Source organism: Mollisia scopiformis (genome assembly GCF_001500285.1).
Source record: "Mollisia scopiformis unplaced genomic scaffold LY89scaffold_13, whole genome shotgun sequence".
Classification (NCBI taxonomy): domain Eukaryota; kingdom Fungi; phylum Ascomycota; class Leotiomycetes; order Helotiales; family Mollisiaceae; genus Mollisia; species Mollisia scopiformis.
In genome coordinates this window covers 1,238,174-1,257,155 of record NW_017263593.1, presented here as the reverse complement: position 1 = coordinate 1,257,155, position 18,982 = coordinate 1,238,174, and the positions used below count along the sequence as shown (strand labels likewise).

At 47.7% G+C, this 18,982-nt stretch overlaps 9 protein-coding genes across 9 annotated transcripts; 6 read left to right on the top strand and 3 right to left on the bottom strand.

The window, feature by feature from the left end:
* Positions 1–2,188: 2,188 nt before the first annotated feature.
* On the top strand, positions 2,189–4,076 carry LY89DRAFT_734685 (SH3 domain-containing protein; the record flags this gene model as incomplete). Its single annotated transcript, XM_018219930.1, has 3 exons — positions 2,189–2,296; positions 2,364–3,083; positions 3,132–4,076. 3 exons carry the CDS (start codon positions 2,189–2,191, stop codon positions 4,074–4,076), a joined length of 1,773 nt encoding a protein of 590 aa, XP_018070944.1.
* Positions 4,077–4,609: 533 nt separating this feature from the next.
* LY89DRAFT_87593 (uncharacterized protein) lies at positions 4,610–6,256 on the top strand. The gene has a single exon (XM_018223476.1). The coding sequence runs from the start codon at positions 5,038–5,040 to the stop codon at positions 6,127–6,129; it is 1,092 nt and encodes a 363-aa protein (XP_018070943.1). The 5' UTR covers positions 4,610–5,037; the 3' UTR covers positions 6,130–6,256.
* A 3,166-nt stretch (positions 6,257–9,422) lies between these two features.
* LY89DRAFT_571485 (uncharacterized protein) lies at positions 9,423–10,466 on the top strand (the record flags this gene model as incomplete). Its single annotated transcript, XM_018208595.1, has 3 exons — positions 9,423–9,588; positions 9,637–9,897; positions 9,982–10,466. Coding segments are annotated over 3 exons (912 nt in total), but the record flags the coding sequence as incomplete, so codon positions are not given.
* A 632-nt stretch (positions 10,467–11,098) lies between these two features.
* On the bottom strand, positions 11,099–11,795 carry LY89DRAFT_537499 (maltose o-acetyltransferase-like protein; the record flags this gene model as incomplete). Its single annotated transcript, XM_018208119.1, has 3 exons — positions 11,099–11,348; positions 11,398–11,640; positions 11,692–11,795. Coding segments are annotated over 3 exons (597 nt in total), but the record flags the coding sequence as incomplete, so codon positions are not given.
* A 426-nt stretch (positions 11,796–12,221) lies between these two features.
* LY89DRAFT_585926 (uncharacterized protein) lies at positions 12,222–13,156 on the bottom strand (the record flags this gene model as incomplete). The annotated part of the gene is made up of 2 exons (XM_018209347.1): positions 12,222–12,930; positions 13,014–13,156. The coding sequence occupies 2 exons, from the start codon at positions 13,154–13,156 to the stop codon at positions 12,222–12,224; spliced, it is 852 nt and encodes a 283-aa protein (XP_018070940.1).
* Positions 13,157–13,440: 284 nt separating this feature from the next.
* LY89DRAFT_647256 (uncharacterized protein) lies at positions 13,441–14,202 on the top strand. Its single transcript, XM_018211950.1, has 3 exons — positions 13,441–13,520; positions 13,641–13,768; positions 13,846–14,202. Exons 1-3 carry the CDS (start codon positions 13,473–13,475, stop codon positions 13,907–13,909), a joined length of 240 nt encoding a protein of 79 aa, XP_018070939.1. The 5' UTR covers positions 13,441–13,472; the 3' UTR covers positions 13,910–14,202.
* Positions 14,203–14,707: 505 nt separating this feature from the next.
* Positions 14,708–16,210, top strand: LY89DRAFT_647253 (D-lactonohydrolase-like protein-like protein). Its single transcript, XM_018211949.1, has 4 exons — positions 14,708–14,933; positions 14,987–15,024; positions 15,070–15,786; positions 15,831–16,210. The coding sequence occupies exons 1-4, from the start codon at positions 14,883–14,885 to the stop codon at positions 16,147–16,149; spliced, it is 1,125 nt and encodes a 374-aa protein (XP_018070938.1). The 5' UTR covers positions 14,708–14,882; the 3' UTR covers positions 16,150–16,210.
* Positions 16,211–16,480: 270 nt separating this feature from the next.
* On the top strand, positions 16,481–17,469 carry LY89DRAFT_707762 (NAD(P)-binding protein; the record flags this gene model as incomplete). Its single annotated transcript, XM_018217636.1, has 2 exons — positions 16,481–16,923; positions 16,973–17,469. Exons 1-2 carry the CDS (start codon positions 16,665–16,667, stop codon positions 17,467–17,469), a joined length of 756 nt encoding a protein of 251 aa, XP_018070937.1. The 5' UTR covers positions 16,481–16,664.
* A 16-nt stretch (positions 17,470–17,485) lies between these two features.
* On the bottom strand, positions 17,486–18,899 carry LY89DRAFT_685505 (NAD(P)-binding protein). Its single transcript, XM_018215102.1, has 2 exons — positions 18,297–18,899; positions 17,486–18,248 (listed from the first exon to the last, which is right to left on the bottom strand). Exons 1-2 carry the CDS (start codon positions 18,553–18,555, stop codon positions 17,668–17,670), a joined length of 840 nt encoding a protein of 279 aa, XP_018070936.1. The 5' UTR covers positions 18,556–18,899; the 3' UTR covers positions 17,486–17,667.
* Positions 18,900–18,982: the final 83 nt, after the last annotated feature.

Below are 18,982 nucleotides of genomic sequence, written 5' to 3'. Positions count from 1 at the left end.
CGGGATCTGGAGGGATTGGGTGGGTGTTGTATGCGCGAGAATGAAAGAAAGAATGAATGAATGGAATCCATGTGCCTCCTTGTAACACACGCGCGTGGGCACCGCGTCGTGTGCGTGGGTGGCAAGTTATTCATCTATCTGCTGCTGCGAGTTCCAGAAGTTATTTTGCCCTCTCTCTCATTTTGCTTGCATGTATGTGAATGATAGAGATAGGTGAGTGAGTGGGACGAAGGGGGCAAAGACCTGACGAGTCAAAAGGCGAAATGGATGCGCTGAGGAAGAACAGAATGCCATCTCAGCCCCAGCGGACCTATCTCGAGGCCGTCAGTGCCGCCGGAAGCGTTTGCGAGGCGTCGAGGGGCGTGTTCATTGGATGGGGCTTGCCGCGAAGGGGAGAGAAAGAGACCACAGAGAACGGAGGAGGACCTGCGTGAAGCAGGATGCAGCTGCTAAGAAGCTGTTGTTGGTGATTGAGAGGTTGTGATGCTTCATCGGATAGGATGGGCTGAAGTGTGATGTTGGATGGGAAAATATGCAGAGGACCGACCAGTGACTCGACGAAAGGATACTGTGATCTTCACTACGGATCCGAGTTGGGAACGAAAGGAATTTGGGCTGGTACCAGCTGAAGGGAAGAAAAAAGAAGTGAGGTATCTCAAGAACACAATACCAGGTGTAGATTCGGGTGAGGTGTGTATTGTGAATTTTGAGTTCTCGGAATGTTCCCCCCAAGCGGAAGGGAGATGCAATCTGCATTATGATGTTATAATTTTCAGTGCTACGGTACGGTACTGTCCTCGAACTCTGAGACGTGCAGAACGTGGGCTCTAAATTGGGAGGACAGGCTTCGGTACTGGGACTGGGAAACTCTCGATGCAGCACCAGACCAGGACCAACGGGGTCACCTCCAAGGGCCATCTTTGAATGTGAGCAAATCGGTAACTCAGGTCAACCTTACACCACACGCACACTTATTACACTTACTCGTTCAGTCGGTCATACTTGCACCATTATTACCCACTCGCTCTTACGCACTGGAACTCCCATCTTGCATCGACTGAATCCCAAGACATCAACTGGATCCCAAGAATCCATCGACCTCAATCGTGGGACTGACGGTGCAGTGTAGTGTAGTGCAGTACGTACAGTACAGAGTGGAGTGGATCGTAGGCCAGCGCTGCGCTGCACTGCACTGCACTGCACTGGGGGAAGCAACGGACATCACCTCACTGACAGGAACCTTGGCCTCCAGGCGACTGCTGCACTCGGGTGGGCTGTGGCCGCATACCGAACCAACGGGACTGGACAGAGGAGAGTGGACTCCAGTTATTCTGCACATCCACCATATACCTATCCTCCGTATATGATATCTGCCCTACTAATTATTTTGATTATTGCTCGAGTAGTTGCTATCGAATCTTCTGCTTCTTCTCCTTCTCCTTCTCTATTCTCGTACCATCTTCCCCCGTGGCAACTACAGTATTCGCAATCAAAATCTCCATCCATCATCCTTCACCATCCCTCCCCTCGCCCTCGCTGCCAACTGCCTGTCCATCTCCATCTCGTGCCCGGCATATCCCTCCCCTCGCGCCCATTCGACAATCACCCATCACTCTTCTCCACCCCCCGAGAAAAAAGCGCCTGTGCTTTCCTTGAGGGGCCACGCTAAACCCCTTCCGCACTGCTCCCAGGCTCTTTCCCACCTTCAGCACTCCTTCCTTCAAATTTACGCATACCCAACACACGCGCTGCAGGGAACAGAAGAGAGATTTGAGATTCCAGAACTCCTCCTGATTCATCTTATTGTTCGCCGCCCGTCCGCCCTTTCACCTCCCTCGAACCCTTCTCGACTCGAACTCGAACGTCGACATTTTCTTTGTCGTGTTGATTCACACGCCCGCCTTGATCGCCCATCGCCGGAAGAAGGAGTTGCGCAGAACAAACAAATCAGCCGGTCTGTGACGAGAGACTCCACCACCAAACCTACCTGCCGGCGTACACGGGTGCAACTTGCTCGGAGAGACTTTTGCTTTTGTCTGGCTGGAGGTGTGCGACGTGAAGCAAAGCAAACACAAACAATATGAAGGTTCGTCACCCCCCCTCCATCGATCGACTGCCATCCAGGGGATGCTGCTGCTGCTCCCGCCGCCGCATTGCGATGTGTATCTCCATCCTGAACGTGCTAACGATGCGACTCTTCCAGGCTCTCAGGCGGAGTTTGAAGAACGACAAGGAGAAAGTCAATCACATATCCATCACTCCCAAATCTGCGATTGCGATAGTCCCGCCAAAAAAGGTATGTCGGTCCATCATACGAGTGCGACTCACTGTGGGGACCTTGTTGACTCCCAGCGCCCATCTAGGTAATTCGCGCATTATACGACTATGAGGCTCAATCCAGCCAAGAATTATCGTTTCAGAAAGGCGACTTTTTCCACGTAATTGGACGAGAAAATGATACGGATTGGTACGAGGCATGTAATCCGGCGCTTCCAGATGCTCGAGGACTGGTTCCGGTGGCCTTTTTTCAGGCCTTGGGCAAGACTGAGCGAGATAGCGGACAATCCGATAAATCATCGCCACAGGCGGTGCGAATGCCCGATCACGACTCAGGATATTCCGATACTTCAGGTACGCTGGTAGGGACCGATACCGCGCGATCTTCCAAAACCATGGGCAAGGGAACCGGCGCGATGGTGTACGGGATAGTAATGTACGACTTTGCTGCGGAGCGGCCGGATGAATTAGACGCCAAAGCCGGAGAGGCCATTATTGTGATCGCTCAGTCGAATCCAGAATGGTTTGTTGCGAAACCGATTGGAAGGTTGGGAGGACCTGGATTGATTCCAGTATCATTCATCGAGATAAGAGACATGACTTCTGGCCAAGCAGTTCCGGACGCACAGGAGGCAGTCCAAAGGGCAGGCGTACCGAAAGTAGAGGAGTGGAAGAAGATGGCAGCAGATTACAAGAATAGTAGTATCACACTGGGAAAATTCGAGGCCGCGACTCCACAGCAGCAACAATCACTGGAACAGGGTATGGACCGAATGAGTATGCAGCAGAGACAATCAAATGGTTACGTATGTTTATTTGACAACCTTAACTTACCTCTAGCTAATGATTCACAGCAGCAGATCAGACAATCACAGCAAGTCAAGTCGATGCAGCAACAGGTCCAGCAGAATGCTTTCGCCGCGAAATCCTCCTCCCAACTTTATGCACCAATCTCAGCGCGAATACCTCGATACTGTTTTGCAGAGGACAAATATTGGTTTGTCATTGAAGCAGCACTGGAAGATGGGCGGCATTGGGAGTTATCGCGATACTATGAAGATTTTTACGATTTCCAGATTGCACTCTTGACGGAGTTCCCTGCGGAGGCTGGAAATACAGGAACGCAGAAGAGAACACTACCATATATGCCTGGACCAGTCAATTACGTTACAGACGCGATTACGGAAGGAAGGCAGCATAATTTGGATGCTTATGTCAAGAATTTGCTTACTCAACCACCATACATCTCGAGGTGTACTTTGGTCAAGCAATTCTTTGCACCAAGAGAAGGAGATTACGAGATAGACCCCAATGCTGCCAATGAGGAATACAGACTCTCCGGAGGTTCTCAACAGTCATCCAGTGATTCGCCAACGAATGGAGCTTCAAGGCAATCATCTCGAGGTAATCTGAATGGTACTGGTTACTCGGGACTATCAGCTGCTCCAGCTCCAGGTCTCCGAGCAAACGGTGGACAACCAACTCGACAGACTTCCACTCTGTCTCAATCAACCAGCTCAGCATCACCAGGTCTGAATGGTAGCCAACAGCCTTCTGCAATCAAGATCAAGATCAAAAAGGGAGATGAGACAATTGCCATTCGTGTTCCTACAGAGATCCAATTTCAACAATTGTATGATAAGATCAGGGACCGATTGAGGATTCCTGATGACGAGGAAATGGCTCTCTCATACAACGACGAGCCAAGTGGAACACGACCAAGCTTGTTAAGCAACAACGATCTGGACATTGCTCTACAGAGGAACGACAAACTCATGTTATATGTTGAACCCATGTGAATTGGGCATTGAATTCAACTGCTGGCAGCTCGCCGGTCGACAATTTACTTTGGGCAGGCGAAACCCAAACCTTACAGTACTAACAATACAATTCTTAATCTGCTTCAGATGTACAGACATTTTTACGATGGTGGTAATAGTTGCTTTGTGCAGCCAAATCCACACTCACTATTCGGTCATCAAATCGCAGATCTCCTATTCTGAAAACAAATTTCTAGCGGAGGATTCGAGTGGGATATAGGGGGATATCAAGGCGTTTCAAGGTGTTTGGTGTGAAATTTCCTTTGCGTCGAATGAGGATTGCATATTATGAATCAACTGGACATACCATGGAATTTCTTTTGTTCGCCGTGGGTTGAGGAAATGGAGGGAAAGGGCTATCATTGCTATCATTGCTATCATTGCGGGCGAGCGGTTGATGAAATTGATGGGATGGGATGGTGGTATGGAATCGAACGGATACATGGATTGAACTGAGCGTATGAGATAACTAAGCCGAGCAATCTTAAAAGCAATCATGAGATATACTTTTCGAGTGGGTGTGAAGAGAGTGAAACTTGATATCGATTTGCCGAGATGTCGCCTCGCTTCTGAGCAGGCGACCCACTTATTTTAGTCATTTCTTGATGCCTCAGACTACCCCAGCCATGCTTATCCTGCCATCGACATAACCCAACGTCAATTCAAACTACCCTCTTATATCTCCCCACAACAACAAACCTCCAGTATACCCTGATCGACCCCCCTATCCAGATTCTCGGCTCTGCTCTCAACCCAGCATACGAATAACTGCTCTTCGATCCCGTCCTCCCTTTCTCCCTCGCCGGGCTCCCTCGGACCTCGAGGCCGTCTCCTCCCTACCTCCGACCTCGACGCCGAATCAGCTCCCTCCCTCTCTCCCTCCCTCGAAACAAGTACACGGCCAAGAGGATACCAAGAAAAGAGAAGAGAAGAGAAGAGAATGCCACCCCTCCACCTCCGGCAAGAATTCCCGACCCTCAAAGCCTTCAAAGAGGCCCTGCACGCCTGGGCCATCGAAGCACACTTCGAGCCGCGCATCCTGAAATCAGACACGGGCCGCGTGCGCGTCGGCTGCAAGCGCGACCCCAACTGCCCGTTCGTCATCCGGTGCAACTGGGAGCGGAAGAATGGCCGGGAGCCTCTGGCCCGGGTGACGGTGTTGAGGGATAGACATACGTGTTTGAATGCGCTGGAGTGGAGGAGCGCGGGAGGTGGTGGCGGAGTTGGGGGAGGAGGAGGAGGGATGGGGATGCCGGTGCAGATGAGTGCCGCGGGGATGGTGGGCGGGATGGTGGGGCAGATGCCGGGTTTGGAGATCAGGCAGGATGAGGATGGGAATATTGTGGGTGGTGCGAGGGTGTTGGGGCCGATGCCGCCGAAGCAGACGCAGCAGCAGCAGCAGCAGCAGCAACAACAGCAGCAGGACCCGAATGGGGTGGTGGTTCCTGTGCTGCCGAAGGTGCAGAGGAATTCGGCGAGTCGGTTGCCGTTTTTGATGGAGATTCTGCCGCGGTTGATGAGTATTAGCAAGGAGACGACGCCGGTGGAGATTAGGGAGTGTTTGTTGAGGGAGTATGGGGCGGAGGTGCATTTGCAGCAGTGTCGGAGGGCGAAGACGGAGATTTTGAAGAAGAGGGCTGAGGGGGGAGGTGGGGTTGAGGGACAGCAGGTGGGTGTTGAGATGGAGACGGGGCAGGGACAGCAGGGCGGAGGCGGACAGAGTTTAGATGGCATGGGAGGGAGCGAGAGTGCCGGGGATGGGAATACAACTTTATTCGGGAGCGAGTTGAATCAGGGCTCGAATGGGATGAATGGTGTGAATGTGAATGTCAATGGAGAGGCGGCCCATCAGCAAGGGTTTGAGTTGCATACTGCGAGTGGAGTGGTGATTCCTCAGGTGCCGAGTCGGAGGGAGGCGGCATTGAATGCGGTGGGGGAGCAGCCGGTTAGGTGTCCGTATTGTGTTAATCATCGGTGGTTGAATAGTATCAAGGATGCGGTGGAGCATATGAGTATGCATGTTGTTGTGTAGGAGGGATGAGAGGAGGATGCAATGAAATAGGAACAGCTACACCAGCGACGAAAAGAGGTGATAAGTCAGATGAATGATGGTAATGAGTAAGTCAATTCTATCTTTCAGAATGTCTAGAACTGACGAGAAGTAGATGGCTACAAGAAGGCATAGATGAGAGCCATACATGTACGGTACAATACCCAACAGCGCTGCCTAGCTTTATAGACCTCGCTTCATAGAAAGACAAAGCACTATACCATGCTCGGGTATAGCAACAATGAACAAAATGAGCAATAAACCCTATCCAATGTCTATACGTCCCTTTATCGTGAAGAGAAGTGACGAAAGCGAGTGATGTAGGACTCGCTTAATTCAGGGGAACTGGGGAGGTCTGAGCTTCACTTTGAGAGATCAAGAATGAGAGAGAATGAATCAAAAATCAAGAGTACATCAGTCAATAGTAGGAAAGTTAGCTACAGTACTTTCATCCTGTACACAAAGTGAATTTTCAAGATTGGCTACGTTTCTTGGGAGAAACTTGAGTGAATAAACAAACCCCGACTCAGCCCGACGCACGCTAACAACTTTCTCACAGGTATATAAACCCTTCAACCTGACCTAACGCTTTCGGGAAATGCGACGGAGAGAAGAGAGAAGGTGGTGATACTATGTATCCTTGGGTGTTTGCTCTTTTGGAGCTAGGATCTAGGGATGGAGGAGAGGGGGGATGGAAGACGGAAGGGAAGGGGGTTTGGTGGGATGGTTGGTTAATGTTGTTGAATAGTGTTTTGTTGTTAACCGGCTCTTTTTCGTTGTCGATGAACCTTGTTGGCTTTCAATAGACGGACCTTTTTCATTGCCAACACCCATTTGTTGCTGCGAGTGACAACTATCATGCGTATTGGTGTATTCACCTCTTTTACTGGCTAATTAATCCACAGTCGTGGATTTCTCTGATAGGTTTGTACAACTACCCCGCTATAAATCTACCTCAGATTCCCCGAATATCTGCTCTCTCTTTCTTTCTTGGATAATTATTCTGTGCTTCCAAACCTCCGAAGTTTCAAACTCGTCCATATCTCAGCATAAATCATGAGATATACCTTCACATCAACGTCCCGAATCGTGGCACGAGGGCCAAATGATAAGCCGGATAATGACACGGATTATGGGAGTAAAGTACTAGTTTGTGGGATGAATGGTGAGGAGGAAGAGGATGCGGTGGCTGGTATGATGCTTCGGAGATGGGATGGTTGTGAGGATTTGCTGACCTTTTAGAGCGTGGGTGGATGTAAGGACTGGGGCTGGGTAATGTGTGAGAGAAGGACTTGAAGTTGGATGGTGGTTTGGAGGCGTGATTCTGGTTCATGGCTCTCAGCTGCTGCAAGTCTGGCTGTGGTTGTTCAGAAACTCTAGTTTGGAAGGGAGGTTGTGATGAAAGTCCTGAGCATCTACCCGGATTCCCACCCTTGTTTCGAAGCCTATTTGGCGCTTAAGACATCCAAACCCCTGTTTAATCCTTCTTGGACAAATACATCTCTCATTACTAGCCGAAACCCTTCAAACTTGAAAGTGCAATCACCATAAAATCAACCCACTCTCCCCAATCACCTTATGGCCATCCAAGCCCCTCTCAGGAACCCCACAAGATAAGCCTCATCCCACAATCAAGCTTTCTCCGCATCCCCTGAAAGCAGCGAAGCCCTCACATTGGTGAACTTTCCCGGCACGTGGACTGATACTGGCTGCCACACTGCATGAGCTCGCGGCCCCCAAATCTAGACCGGCGGCGGGAGGGTTTAAGATGTGGGCATTTCCCGATTTTCTTTTCTTTTCTTCAACCTTCTTCCAACTACTATTCAGCTGTAGTCTTGTTTGACAGCTCAGCAAGTGTCTCGATAGCCTGGATTCGAAGTGAAGATTGTTAAGCGATACGATGGCGAAGTCTGAGAAAGCGGATCAGACGATCTACGACGCCATACGACCGGATGAGAAGCCGAAGCCGGATCCGAAGCCTGTGAGGGATACGGATTTTGGGAGTAATCCTCCGAGACGGGAGATGGGAGGTATTGGGGATGATCGGATGGAGTGATGGCTTTGCACAGGATGGGATAACAGTTGATCGAGGTGAGTTGGGAGGTTTCGAGAAAGATATAAGGAAGCTAATCTGAATCAGTGAACGATGTGATACGGAAACAGAAGTTGACGAAGAGAATTGAGGCTCAGTTTGATGATAATTGTGTCTTATTGTGGGATCTTCGGAGGATAGCTTGTGCGGTGGGAGTTTAGACATGGCTGCGGAGGACGCTTTCGACGCATCGCATTTATGGTTTTATGGTTATGAAGGTTGATTAGCATCAACTAAGAGCAAAGTAATTTGTCCTGGAAATCATCTGCCCACGAGCAACGAGTCTTAGAACTTGTCCCTAAACTCATCAGAACACTTCGCGTGCCACGAATCTACCACTTTGCTTTGATATCAGATGAATCCTCTGTGGTGGCTTCATGAAGTTGTGTCTGAACGATCTCGAGGTAAATTGCATTAGCTTGATCGTGCTTGCCAATATAGAGAGGGTCGCACCTGCCACCACAAATATAGTCAACTCAAGAGAAAAGACTTTTCTTTCGAACATTTGCTTCCAATCCGTATAGTATCCATCATCGCTATATTAATATCCTAATCATGGACAACCAATCGATCCCCATATCATCAGCGGTCCAAAAGAAAGACTTCACTACCAACAACGTCTGTCCAGTCTGCAAGAATCTCGACCCAACAAACTTCAACAACGAACCCTTGGTCAACGCTCACTTTGACTCCCTGAGGGCTGTTTATCACCGTCCACTACAACGAACTATACACTGTCACAGCACCCTACGTGTGAATCTTGTTGCTGGCGTAAAGAAGGGTTGTGAGACCTGCAGACTTCTTGATGATGCAAGAAGAGGCATTGCCAAAAATTCACTAGATCTGTACGTCCTATTCAACCATTCCAATCAGAGCCACTTGCATGACATGTGCTGACTCCTATTAGGTACCAATCCCACATATCCATCTTCATTTTGCATGCCGGGGATCCGCTACGATTCGTTCTTTCGAACAAGACTCTCTCTTCGGATGAAATGGTGGATAGAACGATCTCAACTCACTACATTACTGGACTTTTATTCACTCGAATCAAGTCCGATATTCCCACACATCATTACATTGCATTCTGACATTGAGCAGCTATCGCGGAAATACAGTCCCAGGTATCGGACGAGCACGCAATATCGATTTCGACGCAACCTCCAGCAGAACACTGGACCTTGCAAGGGCGTGGCTGAACGACTGTATCACCACTCATCCAGAATGCCGAAGTAATACTAGCCGCAAACTCCCCACCAGGGTGATCAATGTTGGAACTTCAAACAGTGAAGTGCGACTTGTGGAAACGAACGGAAGTGAAGGTCGATATGCTACACTCAGTCATTACTGTAAGCTGTGTATCAGTGAAGTCTATCGCGTGTGCTAACGCTTGACAGGCGGCAAAATTCATCCACCCCTCACAGAGAATGAAACACTTGAAGACAGAAAGCAGGGCATCCCAGTCGAAGATCTGCCGAAAACCTATCGAGATGCAATCATGGTGACTCGCGGACTCAAGCTACGATACTTGTGGATCGAATCCCTTTGCATCATTCAAGATGCTAGAGATTACATAAAGGAAATGGCTGCCATGCAGGATATTTTTGCAAATGCAGTAATAAACATTTCGGCTGACGATAGTCTGGATACGATCGATGGTTTATCTTCAATACTAAGAGCCTTCGGAGCAGGCCAAGAAATCGCTCCTGGAATCTATGTACGCCGTAACTTGGGCGCAGTAGACTCTTGCGGACTTTCACACACTAAAGATGGCCATCAACATATTTTAAGGACTCGAGCTTCGGTACTACAGGAACGTATGCTCTCTCGTCGCATACTGCACTTCTCTGCTTACGAGCTTGCGTGGGAATGCGATACCAATGTGCGGTGTGAGTGTTCGTCTCATATCAGACCAGCAAGCCAAAGGCCGATGCGGAAATGTATAAGGGAGCAAAACAGTGATGCTCCAACTAACATCAATTATAACAATCTTTGGAGTGACATTTGCTCAACTTATTCTAAACTTAACCTGGGTCGAGACTTCACCACGTTAAACACTATCGCTGGACTGGCTTTCAGAGTTGGTGAAAGGTCTTCCAAGACGTATGTAGCGGGATTATGGAAGGAAGATCTTCCATGTGGCCTCCTTTGGCGCACGGCCGCGACGGTGAAGAGGAGGAGGGTAGACTTTCCTACATGGTCATGGGCATCCTCGACTGGAAAAGTTGCCATACCGAAAGACCAGAGCCCTTACAAGAATCAAAAACCCGACGACTGGCTGAAGATCATGAAAGTTGTGTGCGAGAACAACTATACAATGTTCTTTCGAACTGTTCACAGCCGTATGATGCATGGGTCAGGATGGATGTCTCATGTGCGCTTGGAAGGGGAGCAACCCGAAATGTATTTCATGAATTTGTTTCATCCACATACGAGGAGTGGGGATGCAGTTCCCAAAATGAAAGAGGTGTTTATGGAATTCGACGTTCCAGGCAAGCTTGTCGACACCACTTGTTATCTTCTCTTTGTGGCGCTGTTGGATGCAATGTATTTCTTGGTCCTCCAACATACGACCGCCTTCATCGGAGTCGGGAACTCGATATCGTGCTACAAGCGAATTGGGCGTTGTGGCGTTATCATCGATATAGCGGACTTTGAGGAATGGAAGGCTCTGCTACAGCTTCGAAAGGAAGAAATTGTGTTGGTCTAGTTCAGAACAGACTTGTACTTTCGAGCGAAATAGAATTGTCCACAAAATAGCCAAAATCACTAAAAACAGCAGAATCACCACCATGTGAACTACACATTTTCTAATTTCTTGATGACCTTGCAAGGCACCCCACCAGCCACCACCCCTCCTTCAATATCTTTAATCACAACAGCACCAGCAGCAATAGTCGTCCCCTTCCCAATCCTAACACCAGGTAGAATCGTAACTCTTATCCCAATCCAGCAATCATCCTCAATTACAATCGGGTATGCAAACGAAGCACCACTTTCCTTTCGAACCACCGGGTCTGTATCATGAGTTCCGGTCATGATACAGACTCCGGGGCCGATCAAGACATTGTTGCCGATGTGTACTGGTGCGTTATCGTGGATTGTGACTCTGTTAAGGAGTAAGAGGAAAGAAGCGGTGAGATAAAGGAGGGACGCACTCGCGATTCATATAAACTCCATCTCCAATGAAGGTGTTACATCCCCAGATGCAGTAGAACGGAGCTTCGATATTGACGCTTGAACCGAGTTTACCCATCATCTGAGCTAATATTTGCACACGGTGTTGCTTTAAGTACTTGATTGTGCTATGTTCTGGGATGGGGAGATCGTTGTAAGAGACTAGTTTTCTCATGATTTCGAGTTTGTGGTCTTGCATCAGGTCGGACTTTGCTGCGCTGAAACTTGATTGGGGCTTAGCTGGGTTGACCGAGAGCTGGAGAGAAGAGAGGTACTATAAGCCCGATATCATCTTTTCGAATTCATCGCACCAAGGGACGGAGACTTGGCTGAGCTTGACTTGCTCTATCATGGCCGGGTTCTTCTTGGATGCTGCCATGGTTGACGCGTGGTTCCGAGAGAGGGAAAAAAATACGGAAAGGAAGACGATTAGGAGTGACTTTTGAAATCCAGGATACTTGATCATGTGCCATAAGACGATCGAGTTTATATCCCAACGGCCATCACTGACTGGCCGGGGAAGAACGGATCACATCCGGTAGCACTGAAGCACGGACGAGTTCCTGTTCCACGCGACGACGGTAATGATAAGGATGAGGGCACTTGCTCTCACTCTTCCGACAGCAACAAGGCAAAAACAGCCATCGAATAGGAGAGGTTCCGCAAATTGTCGCCGGAACTAAACAAGCGTTGAGAAAGGTGGGTATTCTATTGACAATGCCTAGGCATTTGTAGAAGTCGAGATTCGCCATTAACGCCATGCTCCTGATATGTACTGTCGTTCCTGACATCCAATACTTACATCCTATAACTCTTTCTCCTTCTTAACTGCCGCCCTTTGTTTTTGTTCCAATATCTGCTCTCGTCCGGTAGCGGGGGAATCGCCAACAGCTTCTTTCCCACCAAATGTCTCGAAGCCCTTGTGGAATATCCATTCAACAGTCTTCTCGACGGGTTCATCGAATATAAACGGCAATGCTGGTACAGCTGCCAATCCCAATCCGATAGGACCCCACGTTCGTACTCTTACGTTCTTGACGTTCTTCATAGCTCTTCCGGAGTATCGGACGATCGAGTGGATTGTAAATGCTGGTAATCCCATTGATGCTACAGCCTGGAAGATAGCTCTTTGAGTCATAACCGTTCTATAATCGTTGATCGGCAAAACCTTCTGAGGCGTCAAGGATATTCCGGCTTCATGAGCCGCCGTATCCGGGCTTGTCGCTGTCTGGGCGTCGTTATATCGTTCGTGGGCAGCTATTCGAGGTAACGAGGGATACATCGTGCGTTGGTTGCTGCAGTATGCCTTGTATCCTTCGTGTGCCACATCTCCAACTAGATATGCCCAGGAAACACCGTACGCAGCTCGAACCCAATTCGGATGGGCGACTGGTCTGAATGATTCTCCAATGTCTGAAGTGTATGCTACGTATCGTTGTGCTGAAAGAAGAGCTGTCCGTATTCGACTTGCGTAGGCAGCATATCGAATACTGCTTTCTGTAGATTGAGGGGCGCTGGGAGGTATTAGTTAGGATACAAGCAGAAGTATCGCGAGAGCAATTGAAAATTGCTGCCCAAATTGCAGTTTCTAACTTACGTTCCGTCGTATAATTCATCATAAAAGTTATCCTCCTTATCTGCCCTGTCAACGAGCTTCTGCAATCCAGGTGGAAGCTTCTCCGGTTCTGGTAGCCCTTTGGGAGGGGAACCTCGAGATTTATTCGAGTCGTTTCCAGACATTTTTGAGTAATATGATTGAAAAAGGGGGTGAAAGTGCGGGCGAGAATTTCAAGTATCTCGTAGCACTTTTATTGTCTGGCGGCGAATAATTTCGGAGTTGTAGGAAAGGATACAACGAGATATTCTAGGAAGCTCGGCTGTGTCCGGGGAAGTGACGAAGTGGATTCTCCCGCATTGTTTCTTTTGGTGCCTGAGGCTGAAGCCGAGCTTTTGGAGCTCGACTTTGAATTTACTCCATTGTCAACCACCAAGCTCAACTCCTACATTACATCCCACCTCTACACGAAATCCTTTCCTTAGACCTCAATCCGTCAAGATGGTCCAAATGTACACCATTGCCGGTCGCCAAGTTGGCTCACACTTCGTAAGCAACCTCCCGATCCTGCAAAGGAGAATCTGTTCCGATTTCACCTGCGCCAATTGGCATTCCAGGATGTATCATACAGCTTTTGAATGGATTGCTAATCGATTTGGGAACTTCTAGCTTGCGATGGCTACACTCAGTCTGTTGGGAGTTGGATCCTATGTAGGAATGGGAGGGTCAGCAGCAAAGAAGACTCAACAAGGACCACCAATTAATGCTGGAAGCCCTGACGAGGAGAGCTTTATCAAGTATGTTCTGCATCTACGAATCGGAATACTACAGTTTAAGCAGCCCTAGATGTGAACCAATGGCTAATCATTCTCAGGGATTTCTTAAAGAATGCCGAGGCGGACGAGAAGAAGGGAGGAAACGAGAAGGCGGCACACTAGATTTGGGAGTGATGATTGATGCAGAGCGAGGGCTGGACCGTTCGATACCATGACGGCCATTCTGGTGTACATATACGTCGAGAATAGAGAATTCATCGTTTGGGAATTTCTGCTCCGAGAATCCGAGGCGTTATGCTGCTCTTACATAAATTGAATGACTTTCCAAGTCTACAATAGGTGCTCAGAGATGTTTTCAGACGGTCTTTCTTCACACAACAAGCTGTTGTCGTTTCATATCCTCTTGTATGGTTCAATTGGTGCGAGGGTACAATACTTTTATACAAGACAGGACGACTTGCGTCGGAGTCTCTTGTAATTCTTGAGAAGCTCGACATTACCACTCCAAGCTACCTTTCTTCCTATATTTTTCTCTTTGGGTGTGTGTAGCATTGAAAGGAAAGAATCCCGAAATACCGTTGAGCGCCCCCTATTGTATGGATTGTTGCGCAAATCAACCCAACTCTGAATGTTTCTACTGCTCTAGCTGAAACTATGCAAGTACGCCTTTACTTTCTATACAATGGTAGCTAAACCGTGAAAGATTTCACTCCGATACTCTTCCTTCTGTAACCTTTAGCAAAGACCATGAACCCCCCTAATCGAAGATACCCAACGCATATACCACATATACTATACTCTCGATTAATGTATCTATTCAGCAAATCAGAGACTCACCGTATCTAGCTCCTCAAGCTCCTCAAGCTCCCGGTCTTTCTATACAATATAATACATACACGTGACCTTTAACTTTGACCATTCTTGGTGCCTTGGTGCCGTCAAAGCCCGAACATTCCAAACCAGCTCCCTACAGCTTTATTTGCTACGTGTAAATGAGACCCCGCATTGCTCACACTTCCCCAGGAATCGATGTAGGTTGCGTTCGAGTTGGCATTAAGTTGCACTAGTTCTTTCCTTTTGATTTAGCAACCTTTCTTTCCCCCAACTTCTCTTGTGTCCCAAGCCCTCAAGGACAATGGCAAGTGTAACAAACGCAGACATCACAGTGGTTCCGACGAAAGTTGAAGTATTAAAGCTCATTCGACACCAGATATTGAAACTCCTTGCTGACAATCATAGATCATTGATCGATTAGCTGAGGCCAATGGCAAATTGAAGTCAGTTACTTGCCCTTCTAACCCCACCATCCTAATACCTCCTAGAGCTTTCGCAGCACCGAAAGATCAAGTTAGCATTCTACAATACCAGTCAACATTCGGTGATCTCTTGGGTCCCTCTCCAACCCACTCTCTGCTGCTCTCGACCGAAGGGACATCCCACAATCCATTCTTCCACGAAGCCTGCGTTTTCCTACCTAAGTATGACGAAGTCTACATTACCTCAAACCTCCTCCAAAGCACATCATCTTCTACGTTCCCAACCATCCTAATCTCTCGAGTCAAGCTCCACCGCGGCGAAAAGGACAATGTGCACAAGGTCGAATGGGCGAAGATGCGTCCACCACCAGGAATCGATATGCCGAATGGAGGGGTAAACTACGAAGATGGCATATTGTTCTGTGCACAAGGAACTTCTGCATCAGGAACTGGTGGCATATACTACATGCCGAGAACAGCACCTCCAAAAGCTATGGTAACAAATTTCCATGGAAGGGATTTTAATTCCGTGAATGATGTGGTGGTCAGCAAGGACGGGTGTATTTGGTTCACGGATCCCTGGTACGGGCACGAGCAAGACTTTCGATCGAGACCAAAACTTCCAAATCAGGTCTATAGATTTGATCCAAAGACTGGGGATATCAGAGTAGTGGCGGACGGGTTTGGGAGATGTAATGGATTGTGCTTTGATTTCGGAGAGACGGTTTGCTATATTACGGATACAGATCAGATCCATGGAGACGGCACGAAAGATTTAATGAGGCAAGTACTCTTGTTTATGGAGGATAATTTGGCTAATGATTCAGACCGGCTACGATATATGCTTATGATATAATTACCAGAGCTGGAGCTCCCTTTTTGGCCAACAGAAGAGTATTTGCTTATGCAGCAGTAGGCTTTCCAGATGGCATCAAGTGCGACCTTCAAGGCAACGTTTATTCGGGTTGTGGTGATGGAGTCGAAGTTTGGAATCCGGCTGGGACGCTTATTGGAAGGATTATGGTTCCTGGTGGTGTTGCCAATTTTTGTTTTGGTAAAGATGGTGAGATGTTTCTCTGTGCTGAGCAGAAGCTGTGGAGATTGCAAATGACGAGGACAACGAAGGGCGCATTACTTGGTATTTGAGAAATTATTGGCGCCTGAACCTTAGACTAGAGTATTCTAACTATCGCATTGAACATTTATGATAAGAAGCCAGGGAATGGTCTGCAATGCCTCGGAGACTATGTGATACTACTGCCGGCACAGTGCCGATAGCTTTAACCCGCATAAGAATTTAGTTGCGAGTCTACAGTAAATGCGACTAAGATCTACCTTGTCATTCTGCAACTTTGTTACTAGCTTCGGTGAGGCTTCTAGATGCGAATCGTTTTACGTGAGATCACGATATTCGGTTTTATGTACTCTAAACTCCATCACGGGGCCGATCTAAGCCGTGATCATTAAACATGATCATCAGGACTACAATTGTGAGGCCGTCAAAAAACGTACGTATCTGCAAGAATGTATGTTCTATCAAGCTTTTCAAGAAGTATAAATAGTAGGAAATCCACCAACCTTTCCGATTTCAATTCATTACCATTCGCCTTCTCACTAAGATCATATAAATCTTTTATTTTCTTCTGATTTAAATTCTCAAAATGTCCTCAAAGATCATCCTCACAACAGGCAGCAATCGCGGAATAGGTTTCTCCATCGTTCAAGCTCTCAGTCTCCGCTCACCTCAAAACACCTACATCCTTGCCTGTCGCTCTCCCACATCCGGACAAGAAGCCGTCAAAGAACTGCAAAATCTGGGAGTGAAAGCAAATCTCGATGTCATCGAGCTAGATATCATCAACGATGAGACAATCATCAATGCTGCAAAATATGTTGAGTCGAAATACGGACGATTGGACGGTACCACTCTCTCACTACATAAAGGAGACTCAAGACTTACAAAGTGTAGTGCTGGTAAACAACGCAGGCATAGCCCAACGCCCAAAGTCTGACTCGTTACACGATATCCGAGAAAACTTCGCAACAACATTCAACGCAAACGTATCCTCCATCCTAGCAACAATCACCACTTTCCTCCCTCTGCTGCGAAAATCCCAATCGCCTCGAGTAATTAACGTCAGTTCAGGCCGGGCAAGTATCACCAGGAGCGCGACTGGAAAGTTGCCTCCTACGGCAGTAGTGAGTTATGGTGTTAGTAAGAGTGCATTGAATGCTTTGACGGTCGAGTTGCAGAGAGCGGAGGATGTGAATGAGGGTGGGAAGGTGGAGTACTTTACGATTAATCCAGGGCATTGTAAGACTGCTTTTAACGGGTTTAAGGGAGCGAAGGATCCACTTGATGGTGCGGAGGTGGTTGTTCAGCTGGTCGTCAGTGAGAGGGGGATGTGGAAGAAAGGGGCATTTTGGGAATTTGAGGAGGGTGGGATGAGGGAAGTTCCTTGGTAGCAGATTGATGTAGAAACCTGAATGAATTGCAATGAAATATACTAGCTCAATTTGTACATTATAATGCCCAGATTAAATCAAAAGTCGGGAAATAATTTGACAAAAGGAATCCGCTCTTGTTAACATCTCATCACTTTGACTTCTCTGCAGCCTGGATCTTCTTTGTGACAAGAGGAATCTTGACAAGATTTCCAAGTATCAAGTCCTATACAAATCAGCAATAGAGCAGACCCTGCAATTCAAGCGACTTACCCAAATTGTTGACCAACCAAAAGCACTCACAGCCCAAATAGTCCATGCATCACTTCCCTCCCAATGGTGCACTTTGGGTTTTGACTTCAAAGCATTTGCAACAACCGACTTAGCATAACGATCAACATCCATAGCAGACTTGACAAATGAGCCGTTCAGTACGAATTCAATTTCTTCACTTGCTGGTGCATAGATGGAGTTTGATGGTAGATGTTGAGTTGGCAAGTTGTCGAAGAACTTGGTTTTGACCCCTCCCGTAATGACATTGATAACCTTGACTCCAAAAGGAGACAACTCAATCCGAAGATTATTGGAGAGAGCTGCAACAGCTGCTTTGGTGGCATTGTAGTATCCTTGCCACGGCATAGGTGATACACCAGCAATTGAACCGATGTTGATGATTGTGCCCTTGGATGCGATGAGAAGTGGTGCGAATGCTTGGGTCACTGCAATCAGAGCGAAGACGTTGAGATCGAATAGATCTCTAGCCCCTTCCCTAGTGGTGTCAAGCAATGGAAGACTGTATCCTGTGCTCAAATTAGAACAGTATCAGGTTCACTCGAAATGTCGCTTACCTCTACCGGAGTTATTAACCAAGAAGTCTAGTTTCCCACCTGTCCTTGTCTTCACTTCTTCCACAGCTTCTTTGATTGAGGCATCATCGACGACATCTAGCTTGAGGACTTCTAGACCCATGTTTTTCAGGTGCTGGACTTTGGTGAGGTTTCGAGCAGTTGCGAAGACTCGAAGACCTTTCTTGTGAAACTCTTTAGCTAGAGCATCTCCGATACCACCTTCACTTGACCCAGTGATTAGAACTGTCTTTTGAACCATTGCTGAAGTTGGTGTAAGTTGGAGTAGGGGTTGAATGACAAGACAAGACTTTATAAGGGAGACTTGAAGAAATTAGAGGATGAGACGAATAATCCAAACTTTTTGGGTTTTATGAAGAGAAGACACTTGTGGGATTGACTCGAATACTTATACCACGAATGTTGAAGAGTAAACATGTCGGAATCCTATTGTATTGTTGCTCCCGGTATGAAATTGGCCCGCTCGCATTCAATGCGCGATGAGGGGCTGCGAAAAAACCCGGACCAGCAGCTGCAAAGTGATAACGACGCTATGCCGAGAAACTTCTCTTATTGTGCAATAGACCTATGAGAAATATATCCACCTGGTGCACTAAAGTTGATGATTCATACCTTGGCTTGGTCAGCGAAAAGAAAGAGGTTGAAGTTGTCCCGATCCCCACGCGCTA

Coding starts and splice junctions, on each gene's coding strand:
- LY89DRAFT_87593 (XM_018223476.1), top strand. CDS start 5,038: ATGCCACCCCTCCACCTCCGGCAAGAATTCCCGACCCTCAAAGCCTTC.
- LY89DRAFT_647256 (XM_018211950.1), top strand. CDS start 13,473: ATGGTCCAAATGTACACCATTGCCGGTCGCCAAGTTGGCTCACACTTC. Junction 13,521..13,640: donor GCCAAGTTGGCTCACACTTC/GTAAGCAACCTC, acceptor GGGAACTTCTAG/CTTGCGATGGCTACACTCAG. Junction 13,769..13,845: donor GACGAGGAGAGCTTTATCAA/GTATGTTCTGCA, acceptor AATCATTCTCAG/GGATTTCTTAAAGAATGCCG.
- LY89DRAFT_647253 (XM_018211949.1), top strand. CDS start 14,883: ATGGCAAGTGTAACAAACGCAGACATCACAGTGGTTCCGACGAAAGTT. Junction 14,934..14,986: donor TGGTTCCGACGAAAGTTGAA/GTATTAAAGCTC, acceptor TGACAATCATAG/ATCATTGATCGATTAGCTGA. Junction 15,787..15,830: donor GGCACGAAAGATTTAATGAG/GCAAGTACTCTT, acceptor CTAATGATTCAG/ACCGGCTACGATATATGCTT.
- LY89DRAFT_685505 (XM_018215102.1), bottom strand. CDS start 18,555: ATGGTTCAAAAGACAGTTCTAATCACTGGGTCAAGTGAAGGTGGTATC. Junction 18,249..18,296: donor GGTTAATAACTCCGGTAGAG/GTAAGCGACATT, acceptor ATTTGAGCACAG/GATACAGTCTTCCATTGCTT.